At 39.4% G+C, this 15,265-nt stretch overlaps 1 protein-coding gene across 2 annotated transcripts in view; it reads left to right on the plus strand.

Annotated features, from left to right (window-relative positions):
- Nucleotides 1–15,265, plus strand: part of LOC146579117 (uncharacterized) — an 87,483-nt gene that overhangs the window by 24,669 nt on the left and 47,549 nt on the right. For both annotated transcript variants that reach the window (XM_085261220.1, XM_085261227.1), the window contains exons 15-20: nt 76–174; nt 3,109–3,204; nt 8,385–8,474; nt 8,861–8,935; nt 9,270–9,365; nt 15,142–15,216. In XM_085261220.1, the coding sequence (XP_085117346.1) occupies nt 76–174; nt 3,109–3,204; nt 8,385–8,474; nt 8,861–8,935; nt 9,270–9,365; nt 15,142–15,216 (531 nt within the window). The remainder of the gene's footprint in view (nt 1–75; nt 175–3,108; nt 3,205–8,384; nt 8,475–8,860; nt 8,936–9,269; nt 9,366–15,141; nt 15,217–15,265) is intronic.

Genomic DNA, 15,265 nt, shown 5'->3' on the forward strand with positions numbered 1-15,265 from the left:
TCTGGTTGTGTTTCATTATTGTGTCTTAAACATGAACATTTCTTCCTTCTGCTCTTTCTTCATGTACCATTTCAGCTGCAGGGGAAGAAGAATACTAAAATCATCAATCAGCTCAAGGAGGTGAAAGAAGCAGCAGAGAAACTGAATAATCAGCTGGAGTCCAAAAATCAGCAGGTTTGTCTTTCAGTTATAAACTTTGTGATTTTGCTGACTCAGCTTATGAATAGTATAATCGTGAACATCAGCATTTACTCACTATCACACTGCACTATGTAAATACATGAATCTAAAGGTCTAAAATATGAGAAAAAGAATTTCTGATATGCAAACATGTTGATCTCAGTAAATGAACAGAGTCGCCTCCTTTACAGAGATTTTCTGGATGTGGGTAAAAAAGGATGTTTGTTTATTTTTTTAACTAGCAGCATTTAATGATGTTGTTGTTTGAGTTTATTTCTTATTAAGTACTGATGTTATCACACAGCTGATCAAACAGCACTGAGTGAAGTGAGATTTAAAGTGTCTGTTTATTGCTACGTTTGATGTGATTAACTGTGTGTGAAGAGACAAAGACATATTGACATGTTCATTACATTAAAGATACGTTAGTGTATCCTTGTAAAAGCTGTGGTCATGTTTAAATTCATCATTACTCTATAAACCTTAAACTGACAGTAAAATAAATGTGCTGTCAGACTTATTTGAGACCTCCATGTTTTGTGGGGCGGGGTTTGTGTGGTTGAGGGTCATAAGGTGGAGCAGAGTAGCACCAACCATAGGAAGGTGTATTTAAATAAAGTGCTGAAGACATAAAGTGACTTTAGCTTTTATGGATTTGTGACTGCAATCAAAATAATGTATTTTCTTTATATATTGCTCTGTACAGTCTGTATCATTAAAATCACACCAATCAGATTGAGTAAGAGGACACGATGGTTGGAAACATGTTGCTCACAGTGTGGAGCTTCAATCATTTTGTCACTTTTATCAACAAAGTGCTGCAGAAACATCAACATCAACAGTGCATGGTGGGGGTGGGCGGAGTCTGTGATGATGCTATGGACTGAGACAGCATCTGTGCTCGACATCCTGGATGGATGGAGGAGAAGTCCTGATGATCTTCTCTGCAGTGACTTCCTCTCTGAGGCCTTGAAGCTGTCAAACCAGATGGAGACACAGCTGCTCAGCATGCTTTTAATCCTGCTTCAGTAGAACGTGGGGATGGTGGAGTCATGTGTCAGCAGCGTGAACAGCATGGACTCAATAAACTGTCCTGAGGGGAGCCAATCAACAGACAGTTGGGGTTCAAGATGTTGTTTCCCACTCCCACTGAGTGAGTTCTGTCAGTGAGGAAGGAAGCAGCATGGAGGTTCTAATACCTTTCAGTTTGTCAGTTTGTCAGCTGTCAGTTTTCTCACCTGTTCCTGGGGTATGATCAACCAACAAACAGTATTTATACATAAGTGTTCTCCTTCAGATCTTTAAATCTCAAATGGAGGGGCAATATAACTTCTACAACGACTTCATTATTATTATGGGGGTTAATGCAACCGAGCAGTTGTCATTAAATCATGTGATGGTGGCAGACTTGAAACATGGTGGAACAACACCCTGCTCCAGCGACGTGTTAAAGATGTCTGTAAAATGTCTGTTGTGTTTTCATCCTCACGGAAACATGGCTGAACGCGGACATTGCTACCTCGGCTATCCAGCTAAATGGGCTAAATGGCTAGCTAGTGTCGCCCGTTCTACCTTCCAAGAGAGTTTTCCATGCTACTTTTCATAGCAGTGTATCTCCCACCAAATTCTAATGCTAACTTGGCACTAGCAGAACTGTCTCATGCTATCAACCAGCTCCAGACTGCCCACCCGGAAGCTTTCTTTGTCGTAGCTGGCGACTTCAATCACGTGAATCTCAAGACAGTTCTCCCCAAATTCGACCAACATGTGAACTTCCCAACCAGAGGGGAGAACTGCTTGGATAAAGCTTACACCAATGTGCGCGGCGCCTACAAGGCAGCTGTGCGCCCGCACGTGGGCTGCATCAGTAAGGCCTCCTGCATCGTGCGTGACCCCTCACACAGACTCTTCTCCCTCCTCCCATCAGGCAGACGCTATCTCAGCATTGGGGCCCAATCCTCCAGACTGCGGGATAACTTTTTCCCCCAAGCCATCAAACTCCTGAACTCACTACCAGCTCCCCCACTCCCACCACACACACCCACACAAACCACTAACAAACTCTATTGGACTCCACATACCACTGCCTTTGTAAAAACAGAATGCTGCTCTATGGACAATTCTACTCTCAGGAAACCTGCTCATGTTGGTCACTTTATTTCACATTGTAAACTGTAAAGCTGTTGGTCACACCTCAAAGTCACTTTAAATCTCAGTACGTGTGCTAGCTGATCAGCACCAGTGTTGATCAAGTTTCTTTGAAATAGTAACTAGTTACTAACTACTCATTACTTCTCTAAAAATGTAATCCTGTTACATTACTTGTTACTTGAAAATGTAATCAGATTACACCTTACTGCCCATTTCTGGTCAGCACACTCTCTGAGTACTTGTCCTTGAATGTTGTCCTGCTGCCTTTCATACACTCACTCTCCTCAGAGTTTTACAGACATCAGTCACTCTGAGATTCAGTGTTTTCTCATCAGGGTGAAGACTGTCTGTTATTGCAGGGTGTTGTTGTTTGTTGAAAATGTACAGAGAAATTTGTTGAGTTCATTGAGACGGTGTTAGTTGTTGTCACACATACTTGCTTTATTTATATGAAAGCTCATAAACTTATTTTAAGATAATTCTTAATTAATTTTTTATAATAAAATTCTTGTACTAATGTATATTTTATTGATCCCCATGGGGAAATTCCTCTTTGCATTTAACCCATTCACTCAGTGGGCAGCCATTAGGCGCCCAAGGAGCGGTGTGTGGGGACGGTTCCTTGCCCAGGGGATTATTCAAGTTATATCATATAACCTATTAATTCAATATAGTAATTAGTCTTTTGACTCTGTGTAATCGCCGGCATGCTATAACAGAAAAAAAAACAAAAAAACATATCTTTGTTTCTCTGTATTTGTTTCTTTTTAATTGCAGCTTTGTGAAACTATTCGTCAAGCCCAGGAAGAGAAACGGCAGATGGAGAGTGAAATGAAGAGACTGAAAAATGATCTAGACTCCACAAAACAACAGGTTCATTTTTCATACACTAACTTCCTGCATTTACATGACTGCCATGTTTAATCTGATCTCTTCCTCTGGTGATCGAAAAACTCTGAAGAATAATTCTGATATTCAGAGTTTATATAATTCACCTGCTGTTTGCAATAATACTCTGATTAACTTTCATGTATTGGCAACAATCATTATTATTATGTTGTATTCTCCATGCTTGAAGGTATTTATTTTATTTTTTATTTATTTTTTAATATTTTTTTTTATTTTGCAGGCGATGCCTCATAGATTTAAAACATAAATTCAGAAATGTGTCCACAAATTTTGTCGTAGTTGCTGTAGGACATTTAGGATGTAGGATTTAAAAATAGTCATGCAGACGAGATCGCGGGCGCTCCTGTGGTCTACAGACATAAAAGTGACAAAGAGCAGGTCAAGCCAGAAGCTCCAGAAGGAGCAGCAGAGGACAGATTGTAATGGTGGCTGATAATGAAACAAGTCCTCAGAAAGGAACAATTTCCTTTTAACGAACCACCACATAAACTTACGTGTGTGTTTATCAGTTCTCAATCTTAACTATGGCATTATTTTTCTACTTTTTTTCGACACCACCCTCTAGTGGTGCAGTTTGGTATATAACATCACAACAAATGGTGAGAAAATAAAGTGTAGTACAGAAGTGAAGTAACTCACTATTTAATAAATCAACAATGCACTTGTAACTTAAGTCTTATCAATAGTTGTAACATCTGAATATAACAAACAGTAAGGCTGAGTAAACCTGTAATTATTTAGGAAAATGAAAAAGAAATTATTATTCCTAATGATGTTTTTAATGTAGTTCTTAGTGCATTGTTGGCAGTAAATCCATTCTGTTAAACTAAAGTACAACAAGCACAACTATTATGTCACAATATGGTCTTTGTGACAGTGAGGCTTGTATTTGACACGTGGCAGTCTTGGGGACAGTCACTGAGGAACAGCATACAAGACGAGTGTCATTCTAGATCTTTCCATCACTCAGCAAGAAGCCTTTGGTCTTTGTTACTGTTACAGGAGGAGGAAATCTGAGGTGTCCTTTAACAGCGTGATGTGTTTTCATCATCCTCACTCTCCTTTAATGCTTCTGTACATTACGCATAGCATCAGTGTAACGTTGCCTCTTCAGCTGATATTTCTTACAGTAGAAGGCAAAGAGAGTATGTCCAGTTTAGTATGAATCTTTCTGCTATGCAGGAGTTCATAGGGAGAGATGGAAGTAGTCTGGATGCAGTATTGTACAGTAAACGTGAAGCCAATCCAACACAGTCTGCTTTCATGGCTGTGACTGCTGGATTGCTGTCTGGATGCAGGTGCAGAGGTAATGATGAAACTGTTCAATTGCTCCATTTGCAGCTGGTTAGAAGACATGTTCTGCTGTGAGAGTTGCCTCTATTATGTAGGAATGAGGCGAACGCTTCAGAGGTAAACTGTGTACCACAATGTTCTCTGGGTTGCCGTGACGACCAGTGTTGGTCAAGTTACTTGAAAAAAGTAATCAGTAACTAATTACTGATTACTTCCTCAAAAAAGTAATCCCGTTACTTTACTGATTACTTATTTTCAAAAGTAATTAATTACTTAGTTACTTAGTTACTTTTTAAAAACACGATTTACAACCTGAATAGGTGATAAAGCGATAGATCTTTCAGCCCAATTCTACTTTTTCTGCATAATCCATCATACAAAATGTAATCAAATGGAAAAGTCTCTTTATAAAACTTGTTTTATTAGTTTTAATCGTTTAACTTTATGCATCAAGCAAAAATTTAATTATATGCAACATTCTCTGACTGGAAGAAATTTGTTTAATATTTAAACCTATTTTCTGCACATTCCAGCACATAAAATAATTGTTTTTTTGTGTGTTTACACTCACTCTTTCAAATAGATGCAAGTAAAACACAGCAGAAAATAAATAAAGTCAAAGACTAGCGGTCCTTTTGCTCTATTTTCACCTGTAAAGCAGGAGTGGGGTAGGCGGAGGTTTACCCTGGTGCAGGTGTGCCGCAGCGGTCAGTGGAAGAATCCGCGAGTTTCTCTGTGAATTTCCCATTACGTCGTAGCGCACTCGGTGCTTGCTTGGAAATTTAGGGGGTTTTTTTTCGCTGTAAAAAGAAGTTTTCTTCCCACGCACAACGGACACTAATGTTTTTGTCACTTTTTATGGAATCAAACTTAAAGTAAGGTCAGTACTTCCACGCTTTAAACGCTGCACGCTCATACTCTCTCCCACACTTGATATATGATCCATTGTTGATCTGCACACAGCTGTTGTCACAAACGTCGCACTTGTTTACGTCACTGTCATGAGACATTCTGGCAAAAAAAACACAGTTTTAGTAACGCAGCGTTCCTACGGGAAAGTAACAGTAATCTAATTACCGTTTTTGCAATAGTAATCCCTTACTTTACTCGTTACTTGAAAAAAGTAATCGTAACGCGTTACTGCCCATCTCTGGTGACGACTAAAGACAGGCGAGAGGATCTGAATAAGCTCAGGTCATTTGGAGTAGTAGTTAGTCAATGCCACCTGTAGAGGGCTCTTAATTAGGGCGACCGTGGCTCAGGGGGTTGGGAAGCGTATCTGTAACCGGAAGGCCGCCAGTTCGATCCACGGGCTCTCTGTCCTGGTCGTGGTGTCCTTGGGCAAGACACTTTACCCTACCGCCTACTGGTGTTGGCCAGAGGGGCCGATGGTGCGAAATGGCAGCCTCGCTTCTGTCAGTCTGCCCCAGGGCAGCTGTAGCTTCAACCATAGCTGCCTCCACCAGTGTGTGAATGTGAGAGTGAATGAATAGTGGCATTGTAAAGCGCTTTGGGTGCCTTGAAAAGCGCTATATAAATCCAATCCATTATTATTATTATTAATCTGTGTTTCGTGTTCACAATCCTTTGCAGTAGCACAAGTCACCAATCAGTTTAGGTACCACTGAATCTAGTGCAATGAGCCTTGACCCTTTGATAACATAATTACTTAGAGTTGAGATGGATGTTGTAATGAGGTGCAAGTGATGTGATTGCAGCAGGCAAAACACTTTGTATTTGTGAGAGCAAAGCAAACACTTCAGGTCAAGTCAAACAGGCAGGAGTGAAAATCAGCAACTGGAAGTGACAGAAAATGTGAGCTTCCATTTCAAGAACTGCGTCCGTAGTGAGATGAGAAGAAAAGCAGAGGCAGACAAGATAAACAATCAGCTGTATGACTCAGAGAACCTGGGCGGTAAATACCAACAGACCAGCGGGTGATACTCATTCTAGCCCTATGAATCCCTTTGGTGCTCAGCAGCGTTGCCAGAGCTTGGTGGTCTGTCCACAGAGTGAAATTTCAGCCTCACAAATACGTTCTCCATTTCTCTGCAGTCTACACACAAGCAAGAGCTTCTTTTTCAACAGTGGATAACTTTTGTTCTGTTGATAGATAGAGTGGGGCCCTCCTGCTCATCTGTGGAAGAAGGCTCAGTGAAAAACAGTCGTAAATGTCTCTCCTTGAAGGGAAGATATAGGCCTGTGAGATGGGGCGACATGTAAGAGTTGTGTAATGTCTTTGTCTGTGTATGTATAAGATGTGAGGGCGGCGGCCATCGTCAGAGAGGACCCTGGTGTTTGGCTAGGGCAGTGGTTCCCAAACTTTTTTGCTAGGCCCACTTTGGTTTACAAGAAAATCATGCCTCGTTCAGAGGCATGAAAGATGTTTGTCAAAGTTTTTTCACTTTATGCACACAGTCAGTATCTGGGGCAGCAGGGATGCAAGAAGCAGGTGATGTGTTTGTAGAGATCACAGAAGCAGTAAGAGCAGCACATGGGGGTAGAACAGTGTTGCCTAAAAGGGTGATGTTCAGCCTATCACAGGAATTATTTGCTTTGTGTTTGTAACCAGGTGGTTTTAGTGGTGTATCACTGAAGTGCTCTATCTCTGGACTTAGTTTGAACTGCAAGTTCCGTTTGTGTTGTCAGTGTAGCAGCTTTATCCAGAGTCAATCAGGTTCAAGCAAGAGTCTTTCTCCTATGCTGGAGCTAAACACGTGTTCAAACAGCTGATCGTTTCTTCTGTTCTGTCATCAAATTCACATTTACAAGCAGGGTGACACAAGCTGGCCACTTACTGAATAACTGTCTCATGTGAAGCTTGTGTTTGCTTTGTGAAAGCTTGTGTTTCCACAAGTGTTGTTTTAGGGCAGCAACAGCAGAGGCAAAAGTGTCGCCTGTATGTGGAAGTGAGTAGAAAATTCTTTGTCCCTCTGTTTCTAAGCAGTGACGTAAAGCAGCTCTTTGTGCTTCAGACATTACCTGTTGCATTGATGTACGTTTTCAGCCACGATGACTGAACTCAACGTAGGGGGAAAATACAAGCAGTCACTCGTTGCCAAATGTAATGGTGGCTGATAATGAAACAAGTCCCCAGCAAGGAACGAGTGTCTTTCAATGAACACCACATTCAAGTATGTAGGTTTATCAGATCGCCATCATTGTTCTACATTTTAAAAACACCACCCTCTAGTGGTGCAGTGTGGTATGCAACATTACAGGACAACATGGATGAAGCTGTGATCAAAGTTTGTGCCCTACAGACCAATAAAAAGAAAAAAAAATCCTATATGTAATTTGTGCATAAGAGAAAAGTATAAAGTACTAAAACACTAATGTGTCTCTGTTAAAAACTGTGATGTTTCTTCCTCCTGCCTACAGCTGGGAAATAAAATCACGGATGAGGAAAAGAGGAATGAAGAAACAAACAAAAAAAGTCAAAGAGGCTTTTTATGTTTTTACATGTAATTCTGACACTGATGCTGTTAAACTTTACCAATGAACACAAGACACCAACAACTTTTTAGTGACACTGAAATCCAGCTGTAGTCAAGTAAAAGATAAATAAACCGTGAATAGTTGTTTTGTTTTTTGTTTTAGAATGTGTGTATGTTTATGTAAAATAACTTAAATAAATAAATAAAATATAATAAAATAAAAAACTTTTATTTTTGGAGACACTACATTCAAAATGAAATATATCCTTTTGGATCTTCATTTATTTGAATTATTTAAATAATTCCAAAAAAAAGGCATTTAGATACTTTTTTTTTCATTACTTATTTACACGAACCATCTTAAATTCACATAATATAGCTTTAATGTGACTCTGGTTGTGTTTCATTTCACAGATGATTAATACTGAAACCATCAACCAGCTCCTGCAGGAGAAACAAGCAGCAGAGAAACTGAAGAATCAGTTCAAGTCCAAATGTCACGAGGTTTGTTCTTACATTTTAATATGCTGACAAAATTTTCTTCACAACTCTTTACAATACAGAGGTAAAGGAAACTTTAGATGCTATTTTGTTTATTTGACACCAAATGTCTAATTCATTCAAATTCTCTTATTTCTATATAGAACTTAATTTATTAACTTTTTATGAATGAATGTGTGATTGCATTGTGTGATCACACACACGCGTTTTGCCTTCCATTGTTGCAGTTGCAAAGTAAGGAAGGAAAATAATTGTGTTTATTTGATGTCTGTCAAAGTATTTCTGTACATAAACATGTTGCTCACAGTGTGAAACCTCAATAATTTTGGCACTTTTATCAACAAAGTGCTGCAGAAACATCAACATCTGTCTGTCTTTATTTCTGACAGATGATCAAATCTGAGATGGAGCTGGATGAATTCATTCAGAAGCTGATGGAAACATGTCCTACACTGGAATCAAAGGTCAGTGAAAGCATCTCTCAGCACACAGAGGTAAACATGAACATATGTGATGCTGTCATCCTCCCAATGATCACAGACCTGTGCACTTATATTCCTGCAGTTTTGTCCAGCAGCAGTTTCTGTGTCATTAACCAAACACAACTTTGAAATCCTACCACTGCAAGATTGTTGACATCATCCCACAACACTTAATGTTGTTAGCATCATGCTACATCAGCTCCCTTACATTTACATAATGCAGCTTTAATGTGACTCTGGTTTTGTTTCATTATTGTGTCTTAAAAATGAACATTTCTTCCTTCTTCTCTTTCCTTATGTAACATTTCTCCTGCAGTCAGAGAAGATTACTGAAAACATCAAACAGCAGCTCCAGCAGTTGAAAGAAACAACAGCAACACTGAAGGATCAGTTGGAGAAGAATTCTCCTGAGGTTTGTTTTTCAGTTGTAAACATTTAAAATTTACTGACTCAACTCTCTTCATGAATAGAATAGCACATCAATATCAATATAGATACATCCTATCTGGAAGATCTGTTTCTTCTGTTGTAAGCGTCCTGCTTTTATGACCCTTTTGGTGAGCAGGTGCTTACACACACACACACACACACATAGTGCCTTGTCTTAGAACCATTGGGGGGTTTTACGGTGGGAGGTGCTTGTGTTTTATTGTGTATTGTAACAGTTTGTCATTAAATAGCTGCCAGCGATCTGCTCTTTGAAGGACTTTGGGCTGGAGACAGGTTAGGAGGAGGTTAGACCACACTCCAAGAGCTGGTTCTTGACCAAAGATTTCCCTCGCTGGCGGGTTTAAGATGTTCTGTCATGTCTTGTTTTCTTCATGATGAACAAGTTTCTAAACTAGCGGGGCTTCTGGAAACACAGACCCAACACCCTCCCCACTCAGTTTAAAATCTGCATGTTGAGTCAGTCTATACCAAACATCAGTCACAGCAGAAATTTCTCTGTACAGAGACTTTCTGGATTTGATGTTGTGGAAAAAATAAATCAGAGTGATTTTCTGAGATTTTTTAAAAGAAAGTTAAGGCCTTTGCAAAGGGATCAATACAGCATGAACAGGGTTCTTACAAGCAGTGACAAAGAAGCAAAAATAATAACAACTCCTTTGAGACCGCTCTCTTTCCCAACGTGTAACATGCCAGCGTTTTGTCACGTCCTGAGGCATCATAGTAATGCGAAATGTAATCTTCTTTGATCCTATGATACGCTCCTGGTGGTAAGACACAATCCAGCTGTTTATGCCTTAACCACAGCCTGAATCACGTCAGAATCAGAATCAGAATACTTTATTGATCCCTGGGGGAAATTATTTTTTGTTACAGTGCTCCATTTTAAACCAACATTAAGACAAGACAGACAATACGCTAACTAAGAATAGTACAATATATACATATATATACATATATATATATACACACATACATAAGTCACTCATAAATAAATAGTTGGAAAAGAAACATGTGTAGTAAAGCGCTATATAAATACAGGCCATTTACCATTTACCATTAGTTGTAGCAGCAAACAGTGTGTTAAGTGGATGCGTTGTACAGGGAGATGGCCACAGGCAGGAATGATTTCCTGTGTCGTTCAGTGGTGCTTTTTGGTAATCTCAGTCTCTCACTGAACGAGGTCCTGTGACTGACCAGCATGTCATGGAGTGGGTGGGAGGTGTTATCCAACATAGTCTTTATCTTGGACAGCATCCGCCTCTCCGACACCACCTTGAGGGAGTCCAGCTCCATCCCCACAACACTGCTGGCCTTACGGATTAGTTTATTAAGTCTGTTGGCATCTGCGACCCTCAGACAGTGTTTTTCAAAGCGATGAGAAAGTAAAATAAATGTACATGTGTAGATTCATTCCAAACGGTTCTCATGTTTTCAAACGAGGCATTTCACCCACCCAACAGACATGTTGGGTGGGTGAAAGCGTAACGTACCAACGATTTGTCACAGTGTCGATATGTTGCGCTTTGGGATAAGAACATGTTGCTCTTTTATGGCCATCGTGTGGATACAGTCTTTATCTGTTCAGTTGTAGGAAGCAGGATGTAGAACCTTCACTCATTCTTTGTTTAACAAACTTTAGCCACATACCAAAAGCACAATGAGGGTAAAAGAGGATGAAACACTGTAAAACCAGCTCCACAGTAAAGGATTTTTTTTAAAATTGAGAGCATTTTGTGCCGTTGAGATTTGAACTTATTCCTTATTAGACATTGATTATTATTATTATTATTATTGAAATTATTGAAATTATCACACCTGATTAAATAGCACTAAGTGGAAGTGAGATTTAAAGCTTCTGTTTATTGCAATGTTTGATGTGATTAACTGTGTGCGAAGAGACAAAGACAAGAGTGAGAATATTGCACATGTTCATTTTATTAAAGATACAGTTGAAACCAGATATTTACAGACGCATCAGAAAAAGACAAAAACATTTTTCTTTACTGTCAAACATCAAATCAGAGTAAACTTTTTTGTTCTGATCAATAAATATTAACATATATTTGTATTTGTGAAATGTCAGATTAAAGAGAGATATTTGTTATGGGTTTTTATTACTTTCATCAGAGTCAGAAGTAAACATGCACTTAGTATTTAGTAGAATTACTCTCAAACTGTTTCACTTCAGCCAAACGTTTCAGTTTTCATAATAATAATAATAATAATAATAATAATAATAAAATGACAACGCCACCTAGGGGAATTTCACCCCAGGAAATATATATTTAAGAAAAATAGATAAAAGGAATAAAAGAGGCCACACAGATTCAAGGATGCACACCGAGGCAGGTTGGCTCCAATATTAAAACATTTTTATTTATAGTAAAACTAAATAAAATTAGAAAACCAAATGTAGCGTCTTTGTTGACAGTGTCCTAAAGTTAAAATAAAACAATCATGGAACTTGGACTCACCAGCAGCCGTGGACCCAAAAGAAAATCACACAGAAAGAAAATCACTACAGCCCACCTGGTGCTGTACAAAGGAAAGTGTGAAAACAACCCACCACCTGAGATCCAAGGGCCACTGGCACGTCCTCCGTTCACTAAAGTAAAACAGAGCAATACGTTAAAAGAATAAAAGGACACTGAGCGTCAAGCTCACTACAGATCATAAAAAACTAAAACCAACTTTAATAAAAGAAATCAGACACGCGCGCACGCACACACACAGCACTGGAAGGCTTACACCCCATGAGTCAACTACAACTCGTGCTGGTAGTAATTGTCCAGGCCTCGATCACAAGCCGGTCTGGCTCCCCACAGGCTCAGATCGGCAACTGAGGCAGTTTGAGGTTCCCAGCACGACACTCGGGCAGAGGATCGCTCCAGCCCGATCACAGAGGTACAAGCAACAATCCAGAATAAAATAATAATAAAATAAAATAAAACCAGGCGAACCAGAAAAAGGTAAGCCTACTTAATAAAAACAGTTTCCCAAGGAGACAAGACAAGACAACAGGCTCCACCGAGGAGGAGCCCTCACAACAGCGGCTAGGAAGGCGTTTCACTCTTCCCATTAAGGTCGGGCAGTTTGCCACGGAGATGTGAAAGCAGCAATCAAACCCTAAAACAAAGAATAAATGTAACCTTAGCCTCCGGTAATTGTGAATGCTAATAAGAGTAGTTTTAACGGCTTACCCCAGGACTGGAGGCGCTATACTCTCACTGGTGGAGATAACTCGAGCTCCTCTCTCTGCAATGCGGTTCTGGGAATCCATCCTACCTGGCAAACCATCCTACCCGTTGTTTCTGCACATGCGCGCAACACGAAATTCAGTGGCAAATCGTCCTACTTTTGTTAATCTGAGCTAGAAGCATACTTTGATAGCTATACCCAGCTCTAACAGTTACATAATCATACCAAAACTCTGTCCTGATAGTTTCCACTTTCTCTTTTGTATCAGACATACTGAGACAATATTCGGGATAAATAACGATGAAAGTAATTTATTTATTCAGTTTAGAGCGTTTCACATCACATCATTATAATCACAGAGCCCGTTTCACTTGAATTGTCCACTTCATGGTGCAGTAGAGCAAATGAATCATCACAATGCTTCGAACCATGAGTTGACCAGTTGGATGGAAGCTTCAGTTCATCACGACGCTTCATCTCACCATCACTAACGGCCGCGCTACAACAGGCCGCAAAACTATATTACTAAAGATTCAAGTACTCGTAGGGAATCGGAGGTTAAGCGAGAGCCTACCTGTAGCTGTTATATGATCTACTCGCTTGCTGATCAATCCGTTGTGGTGTGCCAGCATTGACTGCTGCTTTTTGCCAAACGGACGGGAGGAATAAACCTGGGGAACACCGGCTTAACTTTATATGGAATGGCGCCACCCTGCAATCAATATGCAGGTGCCCAATTAACCCAGTTGCGCAGCCGAGAGAAAAAGAAAGGCGAGTAACCCATCCGGCTACACTTCCACAAACTTTCTACAACAGTTTTCTGGAATCTGGGCTCACTGAGAGACAGAACTGGTGTAACTGGGTCGGGTTTATAGGCCTTCTTGCTGGCACTCACCTTTTCAGTGCTGCCCACAAATTCTCTGTGGGACTGAGATCAGGACTTTGTGATGGCCACTCTGACAAAAGTAAAAGAAGTTTCATTTTGGAGGGTTTAACAGCTGTGGCTCATGTCTCCCATTAACGAATGGCTATCAGTTGTTGTCTTTAAAACACTTTGTAACTAATTTCCAGGTTTGTTTGGGGTCATTGTCCATTCGGAAGACCAGTTTACACCCAAGCTTCAACGTTGTGGCTGATGTCTTCAGATGTTGCTTAAACATGTACGTGCCATCTATTTTGTGAAGTGCATCAGTCCCTTCTGCAGCAAAACAGCTCCACAACATGATGCTGTCGCCCCCACACTTCACAGTTGGGATGATGTTCTGAGGCTTCAAAGCTTCCTCCTTTTTCCTCAAATATACAGTTTATCATTACAGTTCAGTTTTTGTTTGGTCAGACCTCAGGACATGTCCCCAAAGATTAAGATTTTTGTCCTCATGTTGCAAACTGTAATCTGACTTTTTTATGATGGTTTTGCAGTGATGACTTTCTCCTCCCAGAGTAACCTTTCAGCTGGTGTTGGTACAGAACTAGTTTTACTGATAGTGATGCTGTCTTACTAGTGTCAGTCAGCATCTTCACAAGATCTTTTTTTTTATTTTTTATCTTTATTTATTTCAGACATAATAAAACAAACAATAAAAAAACAATATATACTCATCTATGTATTTTCATTTACGGATACGAATATATGTGTAGATATACTCACACACACGTATTTGTACAGACAAACAAGAAAGAATTATAATAAAATAAAACACATTCATCTAACATGAGATAACAGTCGTTTGGTCTTTTCCTGATGTCCTGGGTTGTTTTGCACATTTCACACAAAAATGTTCCTCTTTGGGACTCAGAATCTGTCTCCTACACGAGCAGTATGATGGTTGTACGTTCCCATGTATTCATACTTGTGTATTATTGTCTGAACTGATGAACGTGGGACCTTCAGTTATATGGAAATTGCACCAATAGATGAGCCGCACATGTGGAAGTCCACAGTTGTTTTCCTAATGTCTTGTTAGATAAAGACACAATAAACTTAGTGCATGAAAGTAATTAAAAAAACTGTGTGTTCTTTGTCTTTATATACTGACATTACACAAATACAAAAAATATGTTAACATTTATTGATCTAAAACAAAACAAAAAAGTTTGATCTTTGACGATAAAGGGAAAAGGTTTTTTATAAAGTGTTTGTAAATATCTGGTTTCACCTTTGTACTAAAGTATCCTTGTAAAAGCTGTGGTTCTGTTTAAATCCTTAATTATTCTATAAAGTTCACATTGACAGAAATAATAAAGGTTTTTTTCTGGCATCAGAGTCTGCAATTTATTGTCAAGGTCATAACCTGGAGCAGAGTAGCAAAAACCCTCATTTGTTGTATTTAAATAAAGTGCTGAAGAAATAAATTGACTTTAGTTTAGTGAGTTTGTGACCGTAATTAAATTAATCATTAAAATAACTGCACCAATCAGATTGAGTAAGAGGATACGATGGTTGGAAACATGTTGCTCACAGTGTGAAGCTTCAATAATTTTGTCACTTTTATCAACAAAGCGCAGAAACATCAACATCTGTCTGTCTTTATTTCTGACAGATGATCAAATCTGAGATGGAGCTGGATGAATTCATTCAGAAGGTGCTGCAGAAATTTCCTACCCTGGACTCAAAGGTCAGTGAAAGCATCTCTCAGCACACAGAGGTAAACATGGACACATGTG

This window comes from Mchenga conophoros, linkage group LG3, assembly GCF_057382185.1.
Source record: "Mchenga conophoros isolate Kocher_MC1m ecotype Shallow Benthic linkage group LG3, M_conophoros_male_GT1.1, whole genome shotgun sequence".
In the NCBI taxonomy this organism is placed as follows: Eukaryota; Metazoa; Chordata; class Actinopteri; order Cichliformes; family Cichlidae; genus Mchenga; species Mchenga conophoros.